General features: G+C 58.3%; 1 protein-coding gene across 2 annotated transcripts; it reads left to right on the forward strand.

The window, feature by feature from the left end:
- Positions 1–2380: 2380 nt before the first annotated feature.
- Positions 2381–19865, forward strand: RNF157 (ring finger protein 157). 2 transcript variants are annotated; one of them, XM_052688323.1, is made up of 20 exons: positions 2381–2573; positions 5878–5996; positions 9583–9671; positions 10074–10220; positions 10654–10771; positions 11059–11125; positions 11291–11334; positions 11524–11571; positions 11645–11716; positions 11869–12028; positions 12204–12352; positions 12628–12869; positions 12947–13055; positions 13275–13386; positions 13499–13683; positions 13786–13848; positions 13933–13981; positions 15426–15536; positions 18357–18397; positions 18735–19865. In XM_052688323.1, the coding sequence occupies exons 1-19, from the start codon at positions 2486–2488 to the stop codon at positions 18395–18397; spliced, it is 2013 nt and encodes a 670-aa protein (XP_052544283.1). In that variant the 5' UTR covers positions 2381–2485; the 3' UTR covers positions 18735–19865. The 2 variants fall into 2 exon arrangements, with proteins under 2 accessions (XP_052544283.1, XP_052544282.1); XM_052688322.1 differs by having other exon boundaries at positions 2391–2573; positions 12204–12316.
- The last annotated feature ends 133 nt before the right edge of the window (positions 19866–19998 follow it).

Here is a 19998-nt window from a genome sequence, read left to right on the forward strand (position 1 = left end):
CCCCGCCGTGGGTGCCCGGAGCGCGCCCCGCGCCGCGCCGACACCGCGCGGGGTGGGGGTGGGGAGCGGCGGCGGCACCGGGACCTGGGTTGGGGGGGGGGTGGGCGGGGCGAAAGCGAAGCCACGCCCCCTCCTCCCCGCGCTCCGATTGGTCGCCTCCGCGCCTCCCGCCCCGACGGGCGTTGGGTTCGAATCTTCCAGCTGCTCCGCCGCTACGCCCCGCCCATCCGCTCGTTCATTGGTCGCCGCTTGTGTTTTGGCTGCAGACGGCGCTGCCGTTGGTCGTCGGTCTACGCGGAGGCGGGGCGATGGGGGAAAGGCGAGGAGCGCTCGCTGATTGGTCGCTTTCGTTGGGCGTTTGTGACGTCACGTTCATTGAGCACCTTCATTCAGCGGCGCGGCGGGGGGTCCCGGCGGAGCCCCGGGGCTGCGAACGGCGCCGTGCGGCCGGGGCTTCAAAGCGCGGCCGGGGCCCGTCGCCACCCCCGTCGCCACCCCCGTCGCCACCCCCGTCATGGGGTCCCAGACAGCCCCGGATGGTTCAGGGATGGTCGGGTGCGAAGGGCGCCTGGAAGGTTTTGGTTTAAAAAATATATATATATATATATTGGGGAAAAATAAAAGGCTGGAAAGAGGCTTTGGAGATTGGAGGGCAATGATGGGCAATGAGCGAAGCGAGGAGGGGGTGGGATGAGGACAGGGGTGGGATATGGACAGGGGTGAGGGTGGAGTGGGATAAGGATGGGGATGGGGTTGGATGAGATGGGGTGGAGCAGGACGGGATGGGAACTGGTGCAGGTGATGTGATGCCTGCAGATCGGTGGAGGCTGCTTTTCTCTCCACAAATACCCGCAGCTCCTTTGAGGGCCGCATGTGAGCAACAGCCCTGGTGCCAGAGTTGAGCCCTAAGAGAGAGCTGTGGTCACACACAGCCCTGGGAGGCAGCTTACTGGTAGTATTGACAGGTGCCTTTTGGGGTTTAACGCTGTTTTCTCTTTGTGCATCGGATTTTGTCCCCTCTTCCCCACGTTGCTGCGGTTTATCGGAGCTGTCTGTGTGCCTGGGGCTGATACGGATGGGGCAGAGCAGAAGGGAAGCGGAGCTCGGCCCCGAGCTGTGCTGTCAGTGCCTGCACTCCTCGCTCCGCTGCGGCGCTGTCCTACAAAATCCTCTGCAGCAGAACGGCGCTGAAAAAAAAGCCACGAGCCGTGCAGCCTGCATGCAGCAGCTCTGCGTGTAATGAGCGCTGCTTTATGGATCTTTATGGGGCTAACTTTGAGTTATTGTCTGCACTAAAGCCCTGCAGTCTGTTGTGTGCTGCAAATGACGTGCCGGCTCCATCTCACCCAGGTTCTCATTCCTGCAGGGCTTTTGCTTGCTGGAAGAAGACAGAGGAATGGGTCCAGGGATGGGTTTGACCCCACGGGGCCGCCCTGTGCAGAAATATGGGAGCTTTGAGGTCTGGGGGGGCCTTCTTTGTTCTGCATGACCTGAGCCAGGAGCTGACCTGCTTTCCTAAGCCTTGGGAGACGCACTGAGCCTCAGCTCCTTCTGTGCAACCATCTCCACCGATGGCAGGTGTTGGGTTCGGTGGGTGAGATCCAGGGTGGGGGCAGTGAGATGCAGTCAGGCTGCAGGACTCCCCCCTCCCCCCCACACACACTCTCACACTCTCTCTGTGCTTTGGCTTTTCTCAGCTGCGCTCAGGGCTGTGCTGCCAAGAAGCAGAGCACAGGGGGAGAGAGACATGCATGGCCCTGTGCAGGGGGGCACCAAGCGGGGAGCCCTGGGGAACGGCACTGCTGAGTAGCTGAGGACATCGGGGCAGTTCATCTGCCTCCCCGCACATCTCTGCTTTGATATTTATAGCATTCATGTTATCAACTCGAATCAAAATCATGTGACGCTCCACTAACTTGCGCTGCAGGATTAATTCATCACCGGCGTTTTCAGCCTTCCTCCTCCAAAGGGAAAACCCGAAGGTGCTCAGTGCTCCCATCTGCTCTGTGCTGGGCACCCGAGGTGTGCTGCGGCTCTGGGTGCAAGAAGGGGGAGGTGGGGGGGCGGGGGGGGCGACGCTCGGCTTTTCCCAGGGGACACCCCAGGATGGTGGAGCGGTCCACATCGTCCCCATCCCTACCTTGGGGGTCTCTGGGGAGGGGGTGACTGCTGGGGTGCGGGTTGGGAGGAGGGTGACATCAAGGGCAGGAGGTGCTGCCGGTGGGCACTTGGGGGGGTCCCGGCGGATGAGAGAGGGAGGCAAACGGGTCACACCGGGGACAGCGGTACCGCCGTGCCGTGCCGAGCCGAGCGGGCGGGGCGGATTGGCCCGGCCCGGCCCCGCATTGGCGCAGCGGCCCCGGCGCTAACGCGGAGGCGGTGCCGGGCGCGGCGCAGAGCGGGGGATGCTGCGGGCGGGGGCCGCCGCCGCTCAGCCCCGGTGCCGGTCCCGGGCCGGAGGGCGCCCGTTGAGCCCGGCCCGGCCATGGGGGCTTTGACCAGCCGACAAAACGCAGGGGTGGAGGAGGTGGATATCCCCGCTAATTCCGTCTATAGGTATCCCCCGAAATCCGGTAAGCGGGGGGGGGGGTGCCGGCTCTGCTCCGCGCTGGGGAGGGGGGACCAGGTGCGACCTTGTTCCGGTTATGGAGGGTTTCCCTTCACCCGCATCCTCGCTATTGTCGGGATGCTCCTGTGCACCCCGACGCTTAGCCTGAAAGCCCTAAAATTATGGGGTTGGTGCTGGGAGACTCGCAGGGGGCAGGGAAATCCCTGGGAACGTCCTTGGGGCTGCCCATTTCCAGGAGCCCCGTCGCTAACGCAGCTCCTACAACTTGCCTGAGTTGCCGCTAATTTAATTCCCTGATTATTTGTATATGGGATCTGAAAGCCGTCACTCTCTTTATAGCTCCTCACGGAGTTGCTTGATGCTTGGGTTTAAATTCCCGGGAGGACGCAGGAGGATGAGGTGGGAGGGATTGGAAGGGAGCCCTCCTTCCCCTCTGCTCTGCCCCATAGCAGCCCCCCAGCTCTGCCCGTCGAGCTCCTCTGCCCTCACTGAAGCCGCAGCAGGGATGTCTGTGCCACCCTGAATCCGGCCCTGTCTCAAACCTTCTGCGTGACCTTGGAAAATTGGTCCCTCCCCTCTGTGCCTCGGTTGGATGGAGCTGGTGACCGAGGGGGGGGGACCGTGTGTGTGTGTGTGTGTGTGTTTGTGTCCTGGGGGTCGCAGCAGGGGCGCTGTGTGTCTTCGGGGGACACTGCAAAAATAGGATGGTGCCCAGGAGCACTGTAGGAATTGCCACAGCATCCCTGTGGCACGGAATATTATTAATAGGTAACTATTTTGGTAGTTAATAGGATAAAGGTAAATGCTCGGATCGTTAGCGCTGTGACAAATTACTTGCTAATTATGAATAAAGACCTCCTTAGGAAGAATCAGAGCCAGCTCAAACCCTACCCTGGTCATGAAAGCTGCGCCTGGCTCTTCTCTGTTTGATTTGGACCCCTCAGCCCAGCTGAAGCAGGGCTGCACATCTGCTGGGGGCTCACTGGGGGCTGAGGCAGCTGACATTGTCAGCCCTGGGGTTTCCCCAGCTCCTGCTTCTGTGCAGTCCGAAGGCCTCCATCACCTTGATGCCAGCTGGAGCCAGACCAGCCCCTCTGTGGGTCTGGCAGGGGCCTGGAGCTCTGTGTGCATATCAGGTTTTTGTGCTGGGGAATGTTGTCCCTGCCCAATTACGCCTAGCTGAGCATCCCCGGATGCATCTCAGCTGGAAGAGGACATCTGGCTGATGCTTACCCACAGCTTTCAGAGAGAAACTGAGGTTTTCAGGTGTGCTCAGTGGGGTTTCAGGTGTTCCCACTGGCAGAGCTGTGGGGCCGCATCCTTGGGGAGAGGGCAGGAGGTGCCCAGCTGACAGGAAGGGACGGGGCCATCTGCACTGCGCGCAGGCTGGTGACTGCAGGAGATTAGGGCTGTCCTGCTTTTAATCTGAGAGGGATTTGCCTCTGGCACTGCTGGCAGCGATTGCATTGAGTGCTCGTGAAAGCAGCCACCAGCTTGGGGATGGAGCAGTGCGAGGCTGTGGGGCACAGCCCTCTCTGTGGATGTGACTGCGGGGTGATGCTGCAGCCACTCCCTGTCCCCATCAGACTTTCCTTTTCTCCTCCTGGAGGTCTCCACCTCCTCTGGGCAGGGCACAGATAAGATTAATTAAAGCTAATATTTTGAAGTGAAGGATGGGATTTGTTTTAGCGGCTCAAAACTGGCAGGGAGGTTGGAAAGGAGAATGATTGAGGGCTGTTTTATGGCTGTTCAGTGTGGGGGTGGATGCAGGGTCCCCAGGTTGGGCAGGTCCCTGGTTGCAGCCCCAGTCTCTGGTTGAGGCTGATGCTGACCCACAGGCTGGGGACAGGATGAAGGGGTCAACCTGGTGAGGACACCCCGTGTACCAGGGACACCCCATGGGTTCCTGTGGCGGTGGGGCGAGGGCTGACACAGCAGATCCTCAGCTGGGGTTTGGTTTCTCCTCCCTCTCTGAAGCAAATTAAATTGAGAATGAAAACAGCCCGCAGTGCGCAGCTCCTCACTGCCACTGGGGAAGCAGGGACACAGAAACACAGAAGCACCTGGCCGTGGGTCAGTGGTCTGGGGGGTTCCCATGGATCCCCCCCAAGGAGATGCTCAAGGAGAAAAGGGGCTGATAGCATTAGCAGCGTTGGCTGTGCCTGGACACATCCTGCAGCACGGTGCTGGCAGGCGTGTGGATGTGGTTTTGTTTGCTGGGATCACTGAGCAATTTGGTTTTATTCCTTTTAAGCAGCCACTCCATTCCCCTTGCACACAGCCGTTCCCACACGCTCTCTGGGCCTCTGAAGTTTAATATCTCATTAAAGCTCAGCTTTCCCTCGGCAATGTAACTGTCCTTGACAGGCTCTCCTTCCCCTGGGGCAGGTGTTGGGGAAGGGATTATAATTAGCCGATAATAAGAGGGCTTTCGCTGGAGAGGTGCTTCCCTGTCTGACGCGCCTGCAGTCGCTGGCTCCGTGCTGCCGGTGTCCCAATGGTTTATAGGGCAGAGCCTGGCACGACTCAGAGCTCAGCGCCTTCTGCTCAGCCTCCTTCCCGTGGGGAAGGCAAAATCGCCAGGTTTTTACCTCCTGCCTCTTTAATCTCTCTTGCTGCCGCTGATGGCTGCAGCACTCAGCCCATGTAAAATGCATGAGCCTGCTGTGAGGCTGCACGCCTGGAAGCAGTGAGGTCAGGGCTGCATCCCAGGAGCTGCCAAAGGGACGTTGAGGGATGCGGCTGTGCCCTGGGAGCCTGCAGCACCCAAAGGTGCTCTCCACCCCCAGTGTGGAAGTTGGGTGCAGCTTGGTCCTCATAGCTGATACTGGGTTAAGGTTACACTGTAGGAGCCCCCAGCAAGCCATGATTGCAGCTATTGCACAGAGCCTGCTCTGCTTTTCAGCTTTCCTCTCACCGCCTGGATGCTTTCCTGCAGGTTTGAACACGGCATTTTTCCATCTCTTCTTCTCCAAAGTCAACATCACAAAAAGCTCTGGATGGCTCCAGCCTCCTCCCCCCCCCTCCCAAGCTGTGTTTTGCTCTTGGGCTTTTTCACGTGGCCGCATCCTTCCTGTGGGAGCCACCTATAAATTATGCACGTGGAAAATGGGACCAGAACGCATCAATAATTGACGGTCGGCTTTTCCTATCTGGAGCACTGCAGCCCCATGTCCCCACTTCAGTGATGCGGCCTTGGGGACCAAACCACTCGGAGCCAGTGGTGGCTTTGCGGTGGCGTTGCTGCCGAGGGCTCAGGAGCTCCGCGTGCCCCTCGTGCTCAGCCACGCTCTGTGTTTCCTCCCCAGGGAGCTACTTTGCCAACCACTTCATCATGGGAGGCGAGAAGTTCGACTCAACGCACCCTGAGGGTTACCTCTTCGGCGAGAACAGCGACCTCAACTTCTTGGGGAACCGACCCGTGGTGGTAGGGATCAGTGGGAGTGGGCTCTGCCTGCTGTCTGTCTGTCCTCTCTCTATCCTGCACGAGGGCAGAGACAGCCAAGCGCTCTGGGGGTGGGCCCAGTGGATTCTCTGGTGTCTAATATAAAGGCTGATCGCTTGCTGCCCCCCTGGGTCCCGATCCATGTCCCCTGTGGGGCTGTCTGTCCATCTGCAGGACTGGAAGTTACTGCCGTGTCCCTCCTCTCTCTGAGCTGGTGGATAGGATTGTGAGAGGCTGGGTGCCAGCTCCCTTCAGTGCTGCTCTGCCGTTGCCCATTTCTCCTCTGCCCCTCTGCTTGGCCCTGCAGTGCTTTTTCTTCCAACTGCTGCTGGTAAATGAGTGCGGTTCAGCTCCTTCCCATGAGATGGAGGCAGTTTTGTGCTTGCTGCTTTGTGTTCATCTGAAGGGCAGCGGTGGCTGCAATGAGTAGTTTGGGCTCAAGATGTCCTTAGTTTCTGTGTTCTTCAAATCTGTGGGTCAGGCAGCAAAAACTTCAAGGTGAGGAATCTGATGGCACCGAAGCTTTGCTATTGAGTCCAGATGAGCTTGCCCACTCCAAACAGTGCAACTTTTGGATGTTTCTCTCTTTGCTGCCTGCTTACTCAGTAAGGAACGCTTGGCTTTCGTGCCATCGCTCCAACAGGGAGTCAGGAGTAGCCTCAGTAAAAGCCTCAAAACTGCCCACCGTGCAGTTCCAGTGTCAGGAATCCTGACAGCAGGCTGTCAGGAGCAGCAGGGAAGGCAAACTAACAGCTTGGAAACAGCAGAAAGAATTAATATAGCATTGCAAATGAAATCACATTGCTCAGGCTTAATTAGCGCCGGATGCGAGCGGCTGCGCTCTGCTCTGGGGCTGCTGTCCCCATGAATGGGGGGAGGTTTGGGGTCATGGGGTGTGCAAGGAGTGGGGCTCAGGGGGTGCTGCATGGCGCCTGGACGTGGCACTGGGGCAGAAACAACGTAGGTATCTCTGATGCTGCCTCCAATCCTTTTCTTGGATGCTATTTTGTGTTCTGGGCTGCTGTGACAGAGATGTGGTTGGGCTGGAAATGTAGGAGCACACCGATGCTTTTTGCTGGGGGTTTTATTTTGGGCTCCTTTGAAGTCCTGGAAGAGCTGAGAGCCTAATGTCTTGGAAACATTGTCCTAAATCCTCTCTAAGCTGTGCAGCTGGGGTGAACCGTTAAACATCACTGAGCTGCAGGGAGGCGCCGTGCTGCACACAGGGGGCTTTTGCAGCGATGCAGGGGATGGGGAGGGATCTCTGCAGAGCGTGGTGAGATGAACACCGCCCGTGTGCACCTGCAGAAAAAGCCTCAAGGAATATTTTTGAGGGTATTTTTTGACTTCAACAAGGACTGGCCTGGATCAAACATCACTAAGGATGTGTGGACTGTGTTCTGAGAGAGAGCAGTGGTTGGAGCGAGGGTTTTTTTTCTGTTGTATTTCAGCTTGGCTTAAATCAAGGGGATTGAAAAACTCCTCTAAATGCCCCTTTTGTAATTAATGAAATTTTGCAAGCCAGATTTGCACCAAAAAACCCCCACTAAACTACCAAAAAGGGGCCCACATGTGGGTGTGAAGGAGCCCAATAGTGACAACCAGTTTCTGTAGCAAGAAATTTGCCTGCGGTGCTTCCCCATTCTGCCCAGCCCAACCACCAGTGCCTGCCTGCAACCCCAAACTTGTGGGGGTGGCCAGAAGGGCCCCCACAAGGGCTGGATGGAGTGATGTACCCTGGGGCACGTGCTGGGTGCTCCTCCACCACCCATCCGTGAGCGCTGTGCTGCTCCCATGGGTTCCCGACAGCCTCGTGGGGCTGTGGGATGTTTTGAAGATGCCAAGGTGCAAATGAGCAGACAGGTTGGATGGCTTCGTGGTGGAAGAAGGATCGTGCAGTGGTGTAGGTCCAGTCCATGAGCTTCTCCTTGTGTGGGTCAGGGCTGTGGGTCATGCTTGGCTCTCAGGCATTTGCTTCCTTCCAGCCACACCATGCTATTCTGCCAGGGCCCGTGACTCGTTACAAATCTCATTAACTCCAGATTAATGACTCAGCAGCCCTTTTCTCCTCCCTCAAGGGAAAGGAGAGCGTGGCAATTTCAAGGGGCCATGGATTAATCCTCAAAGCGTCCTGTGCCACCCACCTCCCATGCCTGGTCCTGCAGGCTGAGCCTGGATTCAGCCAGCCTGGATTCAGCCTGCCCGTGGCCATCAGGAGCAGAGCTGTGGGAACAAGAGGGACCGTCCTGCTGCCCCTGAGGTCCTGATGCTTGTGAGACCCTGCTGGCCATGGGGTCCTGCCCGTCCCCTGCCCCACTGAGCTCTGCAGCCACAGGGAAATCAGCAGTGACTTTCCCACGTGAGGGCGCCTGGAACATGGAAAATGGGCATCGGGAGGGATGAGGAGACCTGAGCACTGAGGGGACCCAGGCAGCTCGGTTTGCTTTGGTCCCTGTCCCAAAGCACCAGTGAAACTCAAACCTCTTTGGCTTTTGCCCGTGTCTGCCATCTGTGCAGGCACTTGGGGCTCTCCTGGTGCTTGCTGTCCCCTTGGCATGCAGTGACAGCTCGTCGGTGAGCCAGACATTAATCCCAGCATAAGCTGCTCCAAGCTCCTGTCACTCCGCATTTACAAAGTCCGCAGGGGAGGTGAGCCCACCTGGGAGGCATCTGAAGAAGGGGCAGAAATGGGGAGAGATGCAGAGAGGTCCTTGTGTCCCTCCCAGTATCTCCCATCTTCCTTAGGTGGCTGCAGTGCCGAGAAGAGGGTGGGTATCCCCTCTCTGCAGCAGTGTTTCCCTGCAGGCTGCAGGTGACATGGGAAGCACAAGGTCACCTTGGAGGGCGGTATGACACCCCTACGTGTCACCCCTCATAGCATTGCTGCCTGCACAGCCACCCTATCAGTTTCCAGTGTGGACACAGAGGGACCCCACAGCCCAAATCCTATCCATTGCTGGACAAAGACAGGGGAATGTGGGTCTGTTCTTTGCTGCCAGGCACAGAGATAGCTCCGAGCTCCCTCTGCCCAGCCTTGTCCATCAGCTCCGTGCCGCATCAGCAGGCTAAAAATACACAGCAGCTGCCTGCGGGGCTGGGGGGAGGCAGCCATGCACCTCGACCCTATTTCCCCTCATCCTGCACCCATCCTGGTCCCCTGGAAAGCTATCTCCTGCAGGGTGATGTCCCCGTTGCTGTACTGCTGTGTATTTGAGCGTGGATGTGTGGTCTGCTGAGGGTGGAGTGCTGGGATCTGTTTTAGCCCCATTGTGGATGGCTGGGGTATTTAAAGCCCCCATAGTCAGAAACGAGCCAAGTCCCAGTGAATGCAGCTATGTAAGAGGAGCAGACCGGGAGAGAACAGCCTCTGTGATGGTGTGCATGGTGGCTTTGGGGTTTGCAGGAGAGATGCTACCCTTCAGCGCAGCTTTGCCCATCCTGGGGGCACATTGCTGTCCCTCAGCACTGACTGGGGGCTGCTCTGGGGGCTTTGCAGGGCAGGGAGTGGCTTCACCATCACAGCAGGAGCAGGGCTGCGGCCACGTAACTGTGTCTCTCTCATCCTCAGTTCCCTTACGCTGCTCCACCTCCTCAGGAACCCGTGAAGACCCTCCGGAGCCTGATCAACATCCGCAAGGACACGCTGCGCCTCGTCAAGTGAGCACCCCAGGATGGTCCCACCCCACTGCGTCACAACCGAGGGGACAGAGCCGTCCCCATCCCTGCACAGCCCTCCCTGCGGTCTTCATGGCTGCACTGGGCTGCATTAGGTCGCACCGGGCTGCACTGGGCCACCCTTGCAGCCTGGCAGGATTAAGCAGGGCTTAGCACTGCCTTTGAAGAGATTTGCTTTTTTCTTCCTTCCCCCACTTCTGCCAAAGCGAGGCTGAGGTTTGGGATTAGGGCTGAGAGCCGCCTGCAGCACCCCTCCTCCTGCAGCCCTTGGGTAGATCGCGCCCTCCTGTGTGCCTCGGCTTCCCAAAGAGGAGGGCAGTCCGTCCCTAAAAGCTGCTCGTTGGGTGATGAGGGGACTTTGGTGACACCCTCTGTGCTCCCCAGGTGTTCAGAGGAGGTGAAGACCCCAGGGGAAGAGGTCAGCAAAGCCAAGGTGCACTACAACGTGGAGTTCACCTTCGACACGGACGCCCGCGTGGCCATAACCATCTACTACCAGGCCAGCGAGGAGTTCCACAACGGGGTGGCGAGGTGAGGAGCCCCAGCCTGATGTGCATCCTTCCAGCACGGTGTGACCCCCCAGCCGGGAACTGTGGCTCTGCTGGTGGCCTTGCTGCTCCCAGCAGCACCTCCTCTCCTTCGGGGAGCTGTGGCTGCAGGTGGGCTCCTCACCCCCGCGAGTCCATCCCCATCACTGGTCCCATATGGTCAAGGTTTCTGCAGGCACCACACCCCCCAGCCCAGTCTCGTTCCTATTCCTTCCATGTTGGAGCTGTGACCATGCCCCATCCTATTCCTACCTGCCCTCTTGCCCCATGGATTATTTTAGCCTTTTTAGGACTTCTTGCCCCAGCCCTCAGACACATCCAGCAGGGAAGCAGAGAACCAGTTCTGCTTGCTCCCCTGTTCTCCATGAGCTGGAGGAGTGCAGGAGTGCTGACCCTTTCCTTTCTCCGAGGGACAGCTACGTCCCCAGGGACACCAGCCTGCAGTCGGAGACGGTGCACTACAAGCGGGGTGTGTGCCAGCAGTTCTGCGTGCCCTCCCACACTGTTGACCCCTCGGAATGGACCGAGGAGGAGGTAAGCACTGCCAGCCCATAGCGTGCCCTGCAGCAGTAGGGAAAGGGGTGGGTGTGTGAGCCCTGCAGTTCTAAACAGCTGTAGAAATGGCTCTAAAACACTGCTGGCTGCAGGCTGGCTGGGAGCCCCCACAGGAGCTCGTTTCCCTTGGTGTGGTCACAGCCGGGGGGGGGGTTTGCAAGGCTTGGGGCTGCAGCTCAGCTGTTGGGAACTGCTCATTATGGATGGGACACGAAGCCTCTGTCCTTGCTGCTCCTGACTGAGCTTTTCCTTTGGTCTGTTCACAGCTGGGCTTTGACCTGGACCGGGAAGTGTTTCCCATGGTGGTGCATGCAGTAGTGGATGAAGGCGATGGTGAGAGAGGGGAAATCCATTTTCCTTGCTGCCAAGGGCTGTGCTGGCAGCACAGTCAGGCAGCTCCTGCCCTCATGCCATCCCCCTTCTCCTTGTGGGGACTCAACCTCTGTCCCACCATGGCTCTCTGTGCCCTCAGCTTGCCTCCTCCTTGTGTCTTTGCAGAGCACGCCGGGCACAGCCACGTGCTGCTGGCAACCTTTGAGAAGGTGAGTGTGGGGTTGGCACCATCCTGCCCCCTCCCAGACCCTAGCCAGGAGAATCTGCTTGGGGCTCAGGAAGGGGCTTGGGCTGCTTTGGGGCCACTCCAGAAGGTGCCATGGGAGCAGGGGGCAGGCAGGCACTTGGGTGCACTGGGGCAATCCCAGGTGGGTCCACCTCTTTATTTTCTCCCCCAGCATACTGATGGCACTTTCTGCGTGAAGCCCCTCAAGCAGAAGCAAGTGGTGAGTGAACTGCAACCCTGGGGGAACTTGTCACACCTTGTCTCCATTCCTCACCTTCCCTGTGCACTTCCAGGTGGATGGGGTGAGCTACCTCCTGCAGGAGATCTATGGCATCGAGAACAAGTACAACACACAGGACTCCAAGGTAGAGGGCTGTCAGCTGCAACCAGCTGCCCTGGGCCTTTCATTACCCCTCTCTTACTCCTTTAGCGTGGGTCAGATCTCTCAGATGTGACCCTAACCCTGCTCCATGCTGAGGACTCGGACCCAAATGCCTCTTATCTCCCTGCCATGCAGGTCGCTGAGGATGAGGTGAGCGATAACAGCGCTGAGTGCGTCGTCTGCCTCTCGGATGTCCGTGACACCCTCATCCTGCCCTGCCGCCACCTCTGCCTCTGCAACACCTGCGCTGACACCCTGCGCTACCAGGCCAACAACTGCCCCATCTGCAGGCTGCGTAAGGGAGGAGCTCCCACCTTGGGAGAGGGTCCCTTTCTGGGTCCCACGGTTTCCCTGGGAGAGCCCCAGGCTCCAGAATGGGGTGGCTTTCGTGGGCTTTTGAGCTCCTCTGGAATGCACCAGTTCCCAGTTTTCAACCTCTCTCTCTTCCTCCCCTTTTTCCTCTTACCCAGCTTTCCGAGCCTTGCTTCAAATCCGAGCCATGAGGAAAAAGCTGGGGCCCCTCTCGCCCACCAGCTTCAACCCCATCATCTCCTCACAGACCTCTGACTCTGAAGAGCACTCGGTCAGCGCTCAGGAGAGCTTCGGGTGCCCCACCGGGGTGGGTTGGGAAGTGCTGGGGTTGGGAAAATGGAGGGGGGGCAGGGGTTTTGAAATGCAAGGTGGGAAACACAAGCAAAAAACGCAGGCTGAAAAATTGCAAAAAGTGTGGTAAGAGAAAGCATTGCCTGCCTTATGTAGTAATGCCCGGTTGGTTGGAAAGACCACAGATTTGGGGCTTTCATGGGAGTTTGCCTGGTCTCCATTTTTTTGGTGGGGATGGAGGGGACAACGTCACAGCTGGGGGGGGCTCTCACTCCCTTTCCCCCTTCGCAGTCCTCAGAGAACATCCCCCCAGGCTACGAGGTGGTGTCGCTGCTCGAGGCCCTCAATGGGCCCCTGACTCCCTCACCGGGTGCAGGGCCGATGCGGATGCTTGGCGATGGCCCCCCCGGTGCAGGACCGCTGCCCTCCTACAGCAGCACCGGCCGCCTGCCCCCCCTGCGGGCCCTCTCACCCCTCGAGCGGCTCTCAGAATGTGCCCCACCGGGGCTCAAGCTGAAGAAAAGCCTCTCCAAGTGAGTAAGATGATGTGGGAGGTGCGGGGGGAGCTGTGGGGGGAGCGACCCCTCTATCCTACTCTTCCATTCTGTAGGTCGGTATCCCAGAACTCCTCCATCCTGCCCGAAGAGGAGGACGAGAAGTCGTGTACTGAGTCAGAGCTGAGGGTCTGCAGGAGGAAATCCCCTGCCCGGCTGGAGGAGGTGAGCGTTCTGTGTGCCCCTGGGTGAGGAGGTTTGTGGTTTATCCTCTTGGGAACCACAGAGTCTGGATGTGGGTTTTTTTCCTCTCCTGGGCATCCTTTGGGTGAACACCCGAGAGATGTGGATCTGCACCGCCTTGGTGCCATCCCCAACGGCAAGTGGCTCTATCCCTTCCTAAAACGCCCCTCAAAGGCTCCCACCCACCGGCTCTTCTTCCAGGAGTGTGGCATGACACCAGAGAGTGAGAACCTCACGCTGTCCTCATCGGGAGCCATTGACCAGTCCTCGTGCACCGGGACCCCGCTGTCCTCCACCATCTCGTCTCCAGAAGGTACATGTGACACACACCTCCATGTCCTCAGAGGGTTTGCACGGCCCTTGCTTCATGTCCCACTCCTCTTATTAGACCTCCTTTTAATTACCCGGTGCTGTGCTCCCTTCAGAAGCTGCCAGCAGCAGCCTGGCCCAGTCTGTCATGTCCATGGCCTCCTCCCAGAGCCAACACTCACAGATCAGCACCGACACTGTCTCCTCCATGTCCGGCTCCTACGTGGCCCCTGGCACAGAGGAAGAAGGGGACATGCTCCCCTCGCCTGCAGCCGCCAGTGCCACCGCCTCTGATGGAGAGGTACAGGGGGTGGCAGCCCTTGTGAGACGCCATTGCTTTTTTGAAAGAAAATAATTAATTTGATTTTATTCTTTTTTTCCCCGTTCCCACTTGTTCCTGCAGTCGACACCTGTGGAGTCCCCAGATTTAAACTTTGTCAGCATCTCAGAGGAGCACGATGCTGAGGTACGGCGCGGCGCGGGGAGCCGGCACTCCCAGTGCTATGGGGTGCCCCACTGTGCTGACAGCCACTGCCTCTCTGTGCCGCAGGGCAATGACGTGCTGGAGGATGAGGATGTGTCACCCACACAGGAAGATGGTAAAAGGCCCAGATCGCTGTTTTTCCCCTCCACTTTCTGTTCAGTATCACTGGCGGGGTGATGCTGTGCTGTCCTCAGTTCTCGTGTCATAGGGGAGAGCACCGGCTGCTTTGGAGGCACCGGGGCTGGGGAAGCGCTGGCACAGTCGAATTGCCCCTGGATGGGTCAGACACTAGCAGGATGGGGACAGCTGGGTGGCCATGGGGACCCTGGGGCACGTAGCAGGTGACGACTGGAGCTTAGGATGTGAATCCCTGCAGTGGGATAGGTGGCAGTGTGGAACCAGGTACCCAGTGGGGCAGAGTGTCCCATGCACGGGCTGTGCTGGGGGATGCAGCACCTGGGTGAGCAGCAGCTCCTCGAAGGCTTTCCGTGCAGGAAGGGTGATGCTCCTGCAGTCCCTCCATGGGATGCAGCTGGAGCTGCTTCCACGGTGCCAAGTGAGAAAGTGTCTTTGAGAGGGTTTTTTTTCCTTGCCAAGAAGGTCTCTCAGCATCTCTGAAAACCTCTCCCCTCACTATCCCTGTCTGTGCTGGTTTCCATAGGAAGGGGTTGCAAAACTGTTCCTTTTTGGGCTACTTTCCTCATTTTATTTGTGTTTGCTTGTCCTCGATGTGCTTTCACAAGTCAACATGTGCACACTGAAGGCTCCTCTTGCTTCCTCCCATGCACTCAAATAACCAAGGAAAGATGATGTTTCCCCCCTTCCTGACAGAAAGGCCCCCATTGTGCCCCCTCCTGTATTTGCAAGGCTCTTGATAACAAAAAGGCATCAGACCTCTTTCCCTTTCGATCTGAACTGCCAGCCAAGCTGAGAACCATGAGCCTGGCTGTCTTGCCATCAGCAAAAAGAGCAAAGCACATCCCTGTCCGGCAGGAAGGCTCTTGTTCTTGGTGAGGCCCAGGCAGGGAGAACATGGGGGTTGCTCCTGGCCTTTCCTAGCACCCCAAAAGCCAGCACCACCTTCCTCACAGGGAGCTCGGCTCAGCTATAAGCCAGCTTGATCAGGCACCAAGAATTAAGGCGTTCATGGCAAGTCTCCAGCTTTTGTGCCTTAGGACATGAACCCATGTGTGCTATCAGCAGTGCTGCCAGTGCCATTTGAGATGCCCCTCTCCCCGCAGCTCTGCTGCCTGCATCCTATGGATGCACGTCACCCCAGAGCTGGTCACTTGTCATGTACCCAGTGCTAAGAAGCAGAGTTGCCTCTCTTGGCCCCCAAAACCTCCATGCCCCGTGCAAAGCTTGGCTGTTCAGCTTCCTTCCGTCCCCGCGGCTGCACTGACGGTGCCAGAGCAAGGGGCCTTGAGCCCTCAGCGCGAGGAAGGAGCAGCTCACAGTGCTTTGTTTGCTTTGTTTGAAAGGAGGTGGGGAGAGGAAATTCCCCGTGCCCCCCTCCCCGCGTGCACCCCGCCGCGCTAACTGCGTTAACTCCCTTCCAGGCCCGAGGACAGGCGCTTTCCTCGGTCTGAGGTGTGACAATAACAATGACTTGAGCATCGCACACGTGAAAGCGCTGGACAATAAACTGTGCTCTGAGGCCTGCTTACCTGGTGAGTGGCCACTTGCTGAACATGAACTTGGGGTGGGGGGGGGTGCTTCCACTCCTCCCTGCATCGCCCCTGCCCTTCGGATCCCTTCATCTCCATCCCATCCATCTCCATCCCGTCCCTTCCTAGTGGTCCTCACAACCCGTTCTGCTGGCACATAACCACCCCTTGGTCTGGGTTTCCTCCCATCCCCACCACAGTGCCTGCAGATGTGCTTCACTGAGGGCTTTGTCCCATGGCTGCTGCCTGCTGGGACATTGCTCCTGGACAGGCTCCAGCCTCCCCACGAATGGCTGCATGGCACAACCAGAGCCCACGGTGTGGTTTGCAGTGTTTTGGGTCAGGACATGAAGCAGAGGTGCTCCAACCTTGGCCAGGTGCTGCTGGATTGGGACGCTGAGCTGCCTGCCTTCCCTTCTCATCAGCCAGGGAGATAAGGCTCTCCAGCTCCTGATGTCCTCCAGCACAGCCCCAAAGCTCCATCCCTCTTCTCCATCTTTTCACACTGTTTCTCCCCTCTCCTTCTTCCTTTCCTCTGTTTCTTCGCTCCTTCTCTCCATTCCTTTTCTCTCTTCTTTCTCCCCACCCCAGACTCCTCCGTCCATGCGAAAGTTCATGTTCACTCTGTGCCAACACGGTTTTCTCTGCCCGTGCTTGTGTCCCCTTCCTTGCCCAGAGTTGCTGAAAGGTGACAAATGTATTGACAACAAGGGCAGGGGACCTGCAGCTACAGCAGGCTCCTCTCCGTCAGTGCAGAGGGATACAAATGGGGGTAAAAAAGCCAAGAAGAGCCCTCTTGTTCAGCTCCGTGGCAATACATTTGTGGACAAACTGAAAGCAACTCTGACCCTGCCTGTCACTTTAGGCAGGGTTGTTGGCAGGGGCTGAAGAAGGGGAATGGGGGGGGAGGGAGGTGAGAACTGCCTGGCCCCACTGGGTTGGGAATGCCCTTCCTTCCCCATCCCCTCTGGGAAAGCTTCCCACGCCACTGCCTTGCCACCTGGCTGCCCTGTTCCTAGTGGTTTCTGCCTGGGAGAAACACAGCGAGGCTCTTGCAGAGGAACAGGCACCTGCCACAGCTGCCCCACGTCCCTCCAGCAGCACCTGGCATCCCTCAGGTGCCCTTTTTGGTGCCGAAGCCATCCCTGAGTGCATCCCCCTCCGTCGTGCCGAGGGACGGAGAGCTTTGCAGCCCAAGCAGCCGCAGAGATGCTCTGGCAGCGAAGGATGAGGTCTCCATCCTTTGGTCCTTGCGTTTGCCTGGCAGCTGCTCTGCTTGCGAACCCTCTGTAGGCATTGCCTCTGGGGCTGATGGGAAGAGTGGGGAAGGGGCTGCCTGGACTGCAGCGCTGCAGGATGGCAGAGGGGACGGGAGCACAGCTGGAGGCATGCAGGGAAGGCAGGGGCTCTGCCTTGAGGGTTTGGAGAATGCAACTTGCTCCCTGCAGTCGGGGTGCTGTGGGGCAGGGGGTCACGGAATGAACCGGGATGGACCACGCTGGTCGTTTGCCAGTGGCCATCAGTGTTGGGCAATGTTGGTTTTGTTTGCTGGGAGCGGGGCAGCTGCTTCCTCACCCAGCCCCAGCTGCATTCAGCCTGCGCTCACCAGCCGGCTTTGCACCAGAGATAATCTGAGGCACAGCTTAATGTTCGTGGTGGTGGTGCTGGGCTGGTTTGGGTGCGCTGGTGCCAGAGATTTGGAAGAGGTTGAAGGCTTTTAGCAGTGAACCAGGGCAGCGTTTCCCTCCTGGTTCAGATGTGAGTGCATCCACAGGACAGACACAAGCAGCAGGGATTTTTCCTTTGGAGTATCTTGAAAGCTTAGTATCATCCTGACCAGAGATGGTTTAGAGACTGGTTTAGCTGTGATTAGATCCACGAGTTGTTTTTCACTCTCTCTGTAATGAATGAAGGTGCAGGACGTGGCTCATCGATGTGGAAGTGCTTGTCCATCCCTAGCACTGTTGGGAAATCTTTCCAGATTTTCATCTGCTGGGAAAATGCTTTGGGAAGAGTCAAAATGCCACGTCCTGGGGGCTTAGGATGCAAAGTTTGAGACAAACCCACAGACCTGCGTCCCCAGGAGGGTTCCCTGGGGCAGAGCATCCTCAGGCAGCAGCACAGCCCCTGCTGGGATAAGGCACAGCAGGGATGGCTGCGTGGCTGTGTCCCCACATCCCGCTCCTGGCATTGCCCCTTGGGAGCCTTTCCAGGACGCCCTGCATTTGTACAGAGGCACCAGAGTGACTTGTGCAATGTGAGCCCTTAATGCGATTGCTGTGTGTGTGTGTGTGTGTGTGTGTGTGTGGTCTTTAATTACCCAGTCCCTCCAGGATCTGCAGCCTTGCCTTGTTCTTCAGCTCCAGCTCACAGTGTAGAGCCATTGGAGATCGCAGCCGTCACCTCCCAGACATCAGCACTCAGTGGGGACGTTGTTACTCCCTCTGACAAAGCCTTAGCCTAGGGGTGCCTCCGCACAGCCCCCGGGGCTCAGAGCTGCCCCAGGCACGGGGCTGAACCTCACCATGATGTGCTTTGTGGGTGCACCCCCTCCAGCAGCACCACGAGCTGGTTGTGGTGCAGGTGGTGGTGAGCACATCCCAAGCTGTGCCCATCCACGGGTGGAGGTGCTCCGTCGTCCCCAGCACGAAGCCCCGGGGTCACCATCTGTGACACCCCCAGTGCCCATCAGCAGGGCCTCCTTTTCCCATATCATCCCCATAGGGGAGCAGCCCCAGTGCCAGTTCCTTTGAGCTCCTGCGTGCCGTGATGCCGTGCCTCTCACACTCACCATGTGCCTTCTGGTCTCTCCCTGCCGTATAGCTGCAGTGCCGGACTCCTGCCCCATTGACATTGAGGAATAGGTATGAGAGCCCTGGGTGACATCTCTTAGTGGGATGAGGGAGTAGGGGAGAGGTTTGGGTTGTTAAAATCCAGCCAGGTTGCACGGTGCTCCCCTCATGCCCTATCCCATGTCAGGGAACCCACATCTCGCCCTGGAAAGAGGCAGCCTGATGGTGCTGGAAGGGAAACCCCTGTCTGATGCAACATTCTAGCATGGGAACAAAGATTTGGGGTTTCCAACTAAACTGCCCACATTGGCAGCACCATGTCCCCCAGCACAGAGGGCCTCCGCTCCCCTGGGGGTGTTGGGGTGTAGCTCCAGGTGATCAGCCTCTAACCCCCTGTTTTCTCTCCCAGGCCCAGAGGCAGCCAACACCAATGTGTGGCTCTCGTGCCCTCCCCTCTGGCATCAGCCACCCGGAGCAGGCAGCAGCCATGGGAGCCCTGCCCATGGGTGGGCTCAGCCTGGGGGACTCGCAGCCCCCTGCCATACACGGAGGGTCCCAGGCACTGCCACCTCCACCTTCAGCCATTGGAATGTGATGGTAACCTCGAATTTTCCTCCCTGTCTCCCACTGCAGGATGGCTGGCTGCTGTGTCACCTCAGAGCCCTCCATCGGCACCTTCCCTTCCCCTTTACACACCAAGGTTGGGCTGGGATCCTCCTCCTGCCCCATGTGGGGTCTTGGGGCATAGCCAGATGGCAGGAAAGTGTCCACGGTTGTGTGTTAAGGACAAGTGTCAGCATTAGCAGCCAAGGTTCACTCTGGTGACTGTGGTGGGAGGCTGGACCCCCCCGGGATGCTGACACATCCCTGTGCCGTGCCATGGGATGTCCCAATGGTGGCGATGGAGCTCCCCCCCCCCATCCCCATCCCCTCTCTCCTCATGGGCAGCGTCTGGGTTCCCGCAGGGTGGCTTGTGCCCAGGGATGGGGACAACACCTTGGGACATCACCAGTTTATCTTCACTGTCTTCCACCACACCACGAGCTCAGAGCTCGGGGCTGTGTCCTCTCTCTGGAACAAGTGCCAAAATCGTCACCCAGTCGCCCTGCACTGCTCTTAACATCACATAATGGAATAGCAGGGATGGGCAGAGGGGAGGGGAGCTGCCCCCAGCCCTCCATCGCCATCCCTGCAGCCAGCGTTGGGCTGCACACGTGGGTTCTGCTCAATGGGCAAGGAGGGCCCAGAGGGGTGTAGGGCTTCAACCACACACCTTTGGGGACTTCAGCATCCCAACGCAGCCAGCTCAGAGCTGTGTGTGACTATGGGGAGGCAGCCGTTGCTCCGGAGGGTCCTGGCAGGTGAGCAGTGGGGTTTTCTGGCTGCAGCCCCGTGGTGTGGGTGAGGGCAGCCCTCCTTCCCCCACTCCTCCACCCATCAGGGATTTAAGAAAGAAAACAACCAGATTGCTGCTTCCGACTCTGCTTCCAGCATGTTATGGATTTGAAGAGTACGTTTAATAAAGGGTATCTTACGTCCATCGCAGTGTCCGCAGTCGCTGTGTGAGGGCGGGCGGTATCCCGGGGCTCAGTGGCTGTAACCCCAAGCCTTTCCCCGCTGCTTCTTTCCAGCTCCGCTCTCCCGGTCTGGACGGAGCTGATTCGGACCAACGC

The sequence above is a fragment of the Tympanuchus pallidicinctus genome, unplaced genomic scaffold (genome assembly GCF_026119805.1).
Source record: "Tympanuchus pallidicinctus isolate F22 unplaced genomic scaffold, pur_lepc_1.0 scaffold23, whole genome shotgun sequence".
NCBI lineage: Eukaryota > Metazoa > Chordata > Aves > Galliformes > Phasianidae > Tympanuchus > Tympanuchus pallidicinctus.

Bases quoted from the DNA above. Each gene is read 5' to 3' on its own strand.
- RNF157 (XM_052688323.1), top strand. From the start codon at position 2,486: ATGGGGGCTTTGACCAGCCGACAAAACGCAGGGGTGGAGGAGGTGGAT. The intron at 2,574-5,877 runs GTAAGCGGGGGG...TTTCCTCCCCAG, and splicing joins TAGGTATCCCCCGAAATCCG to GGAGCTACTTTGCCAACCAC. The intron at 13,056-13,274 runs GTGAGCGTTCTG...CTCTTCTTCCAG, and splicing joins CCCCTGCCCGGCTGGAGGAG to GAGTGTGGCATGACACCAGA.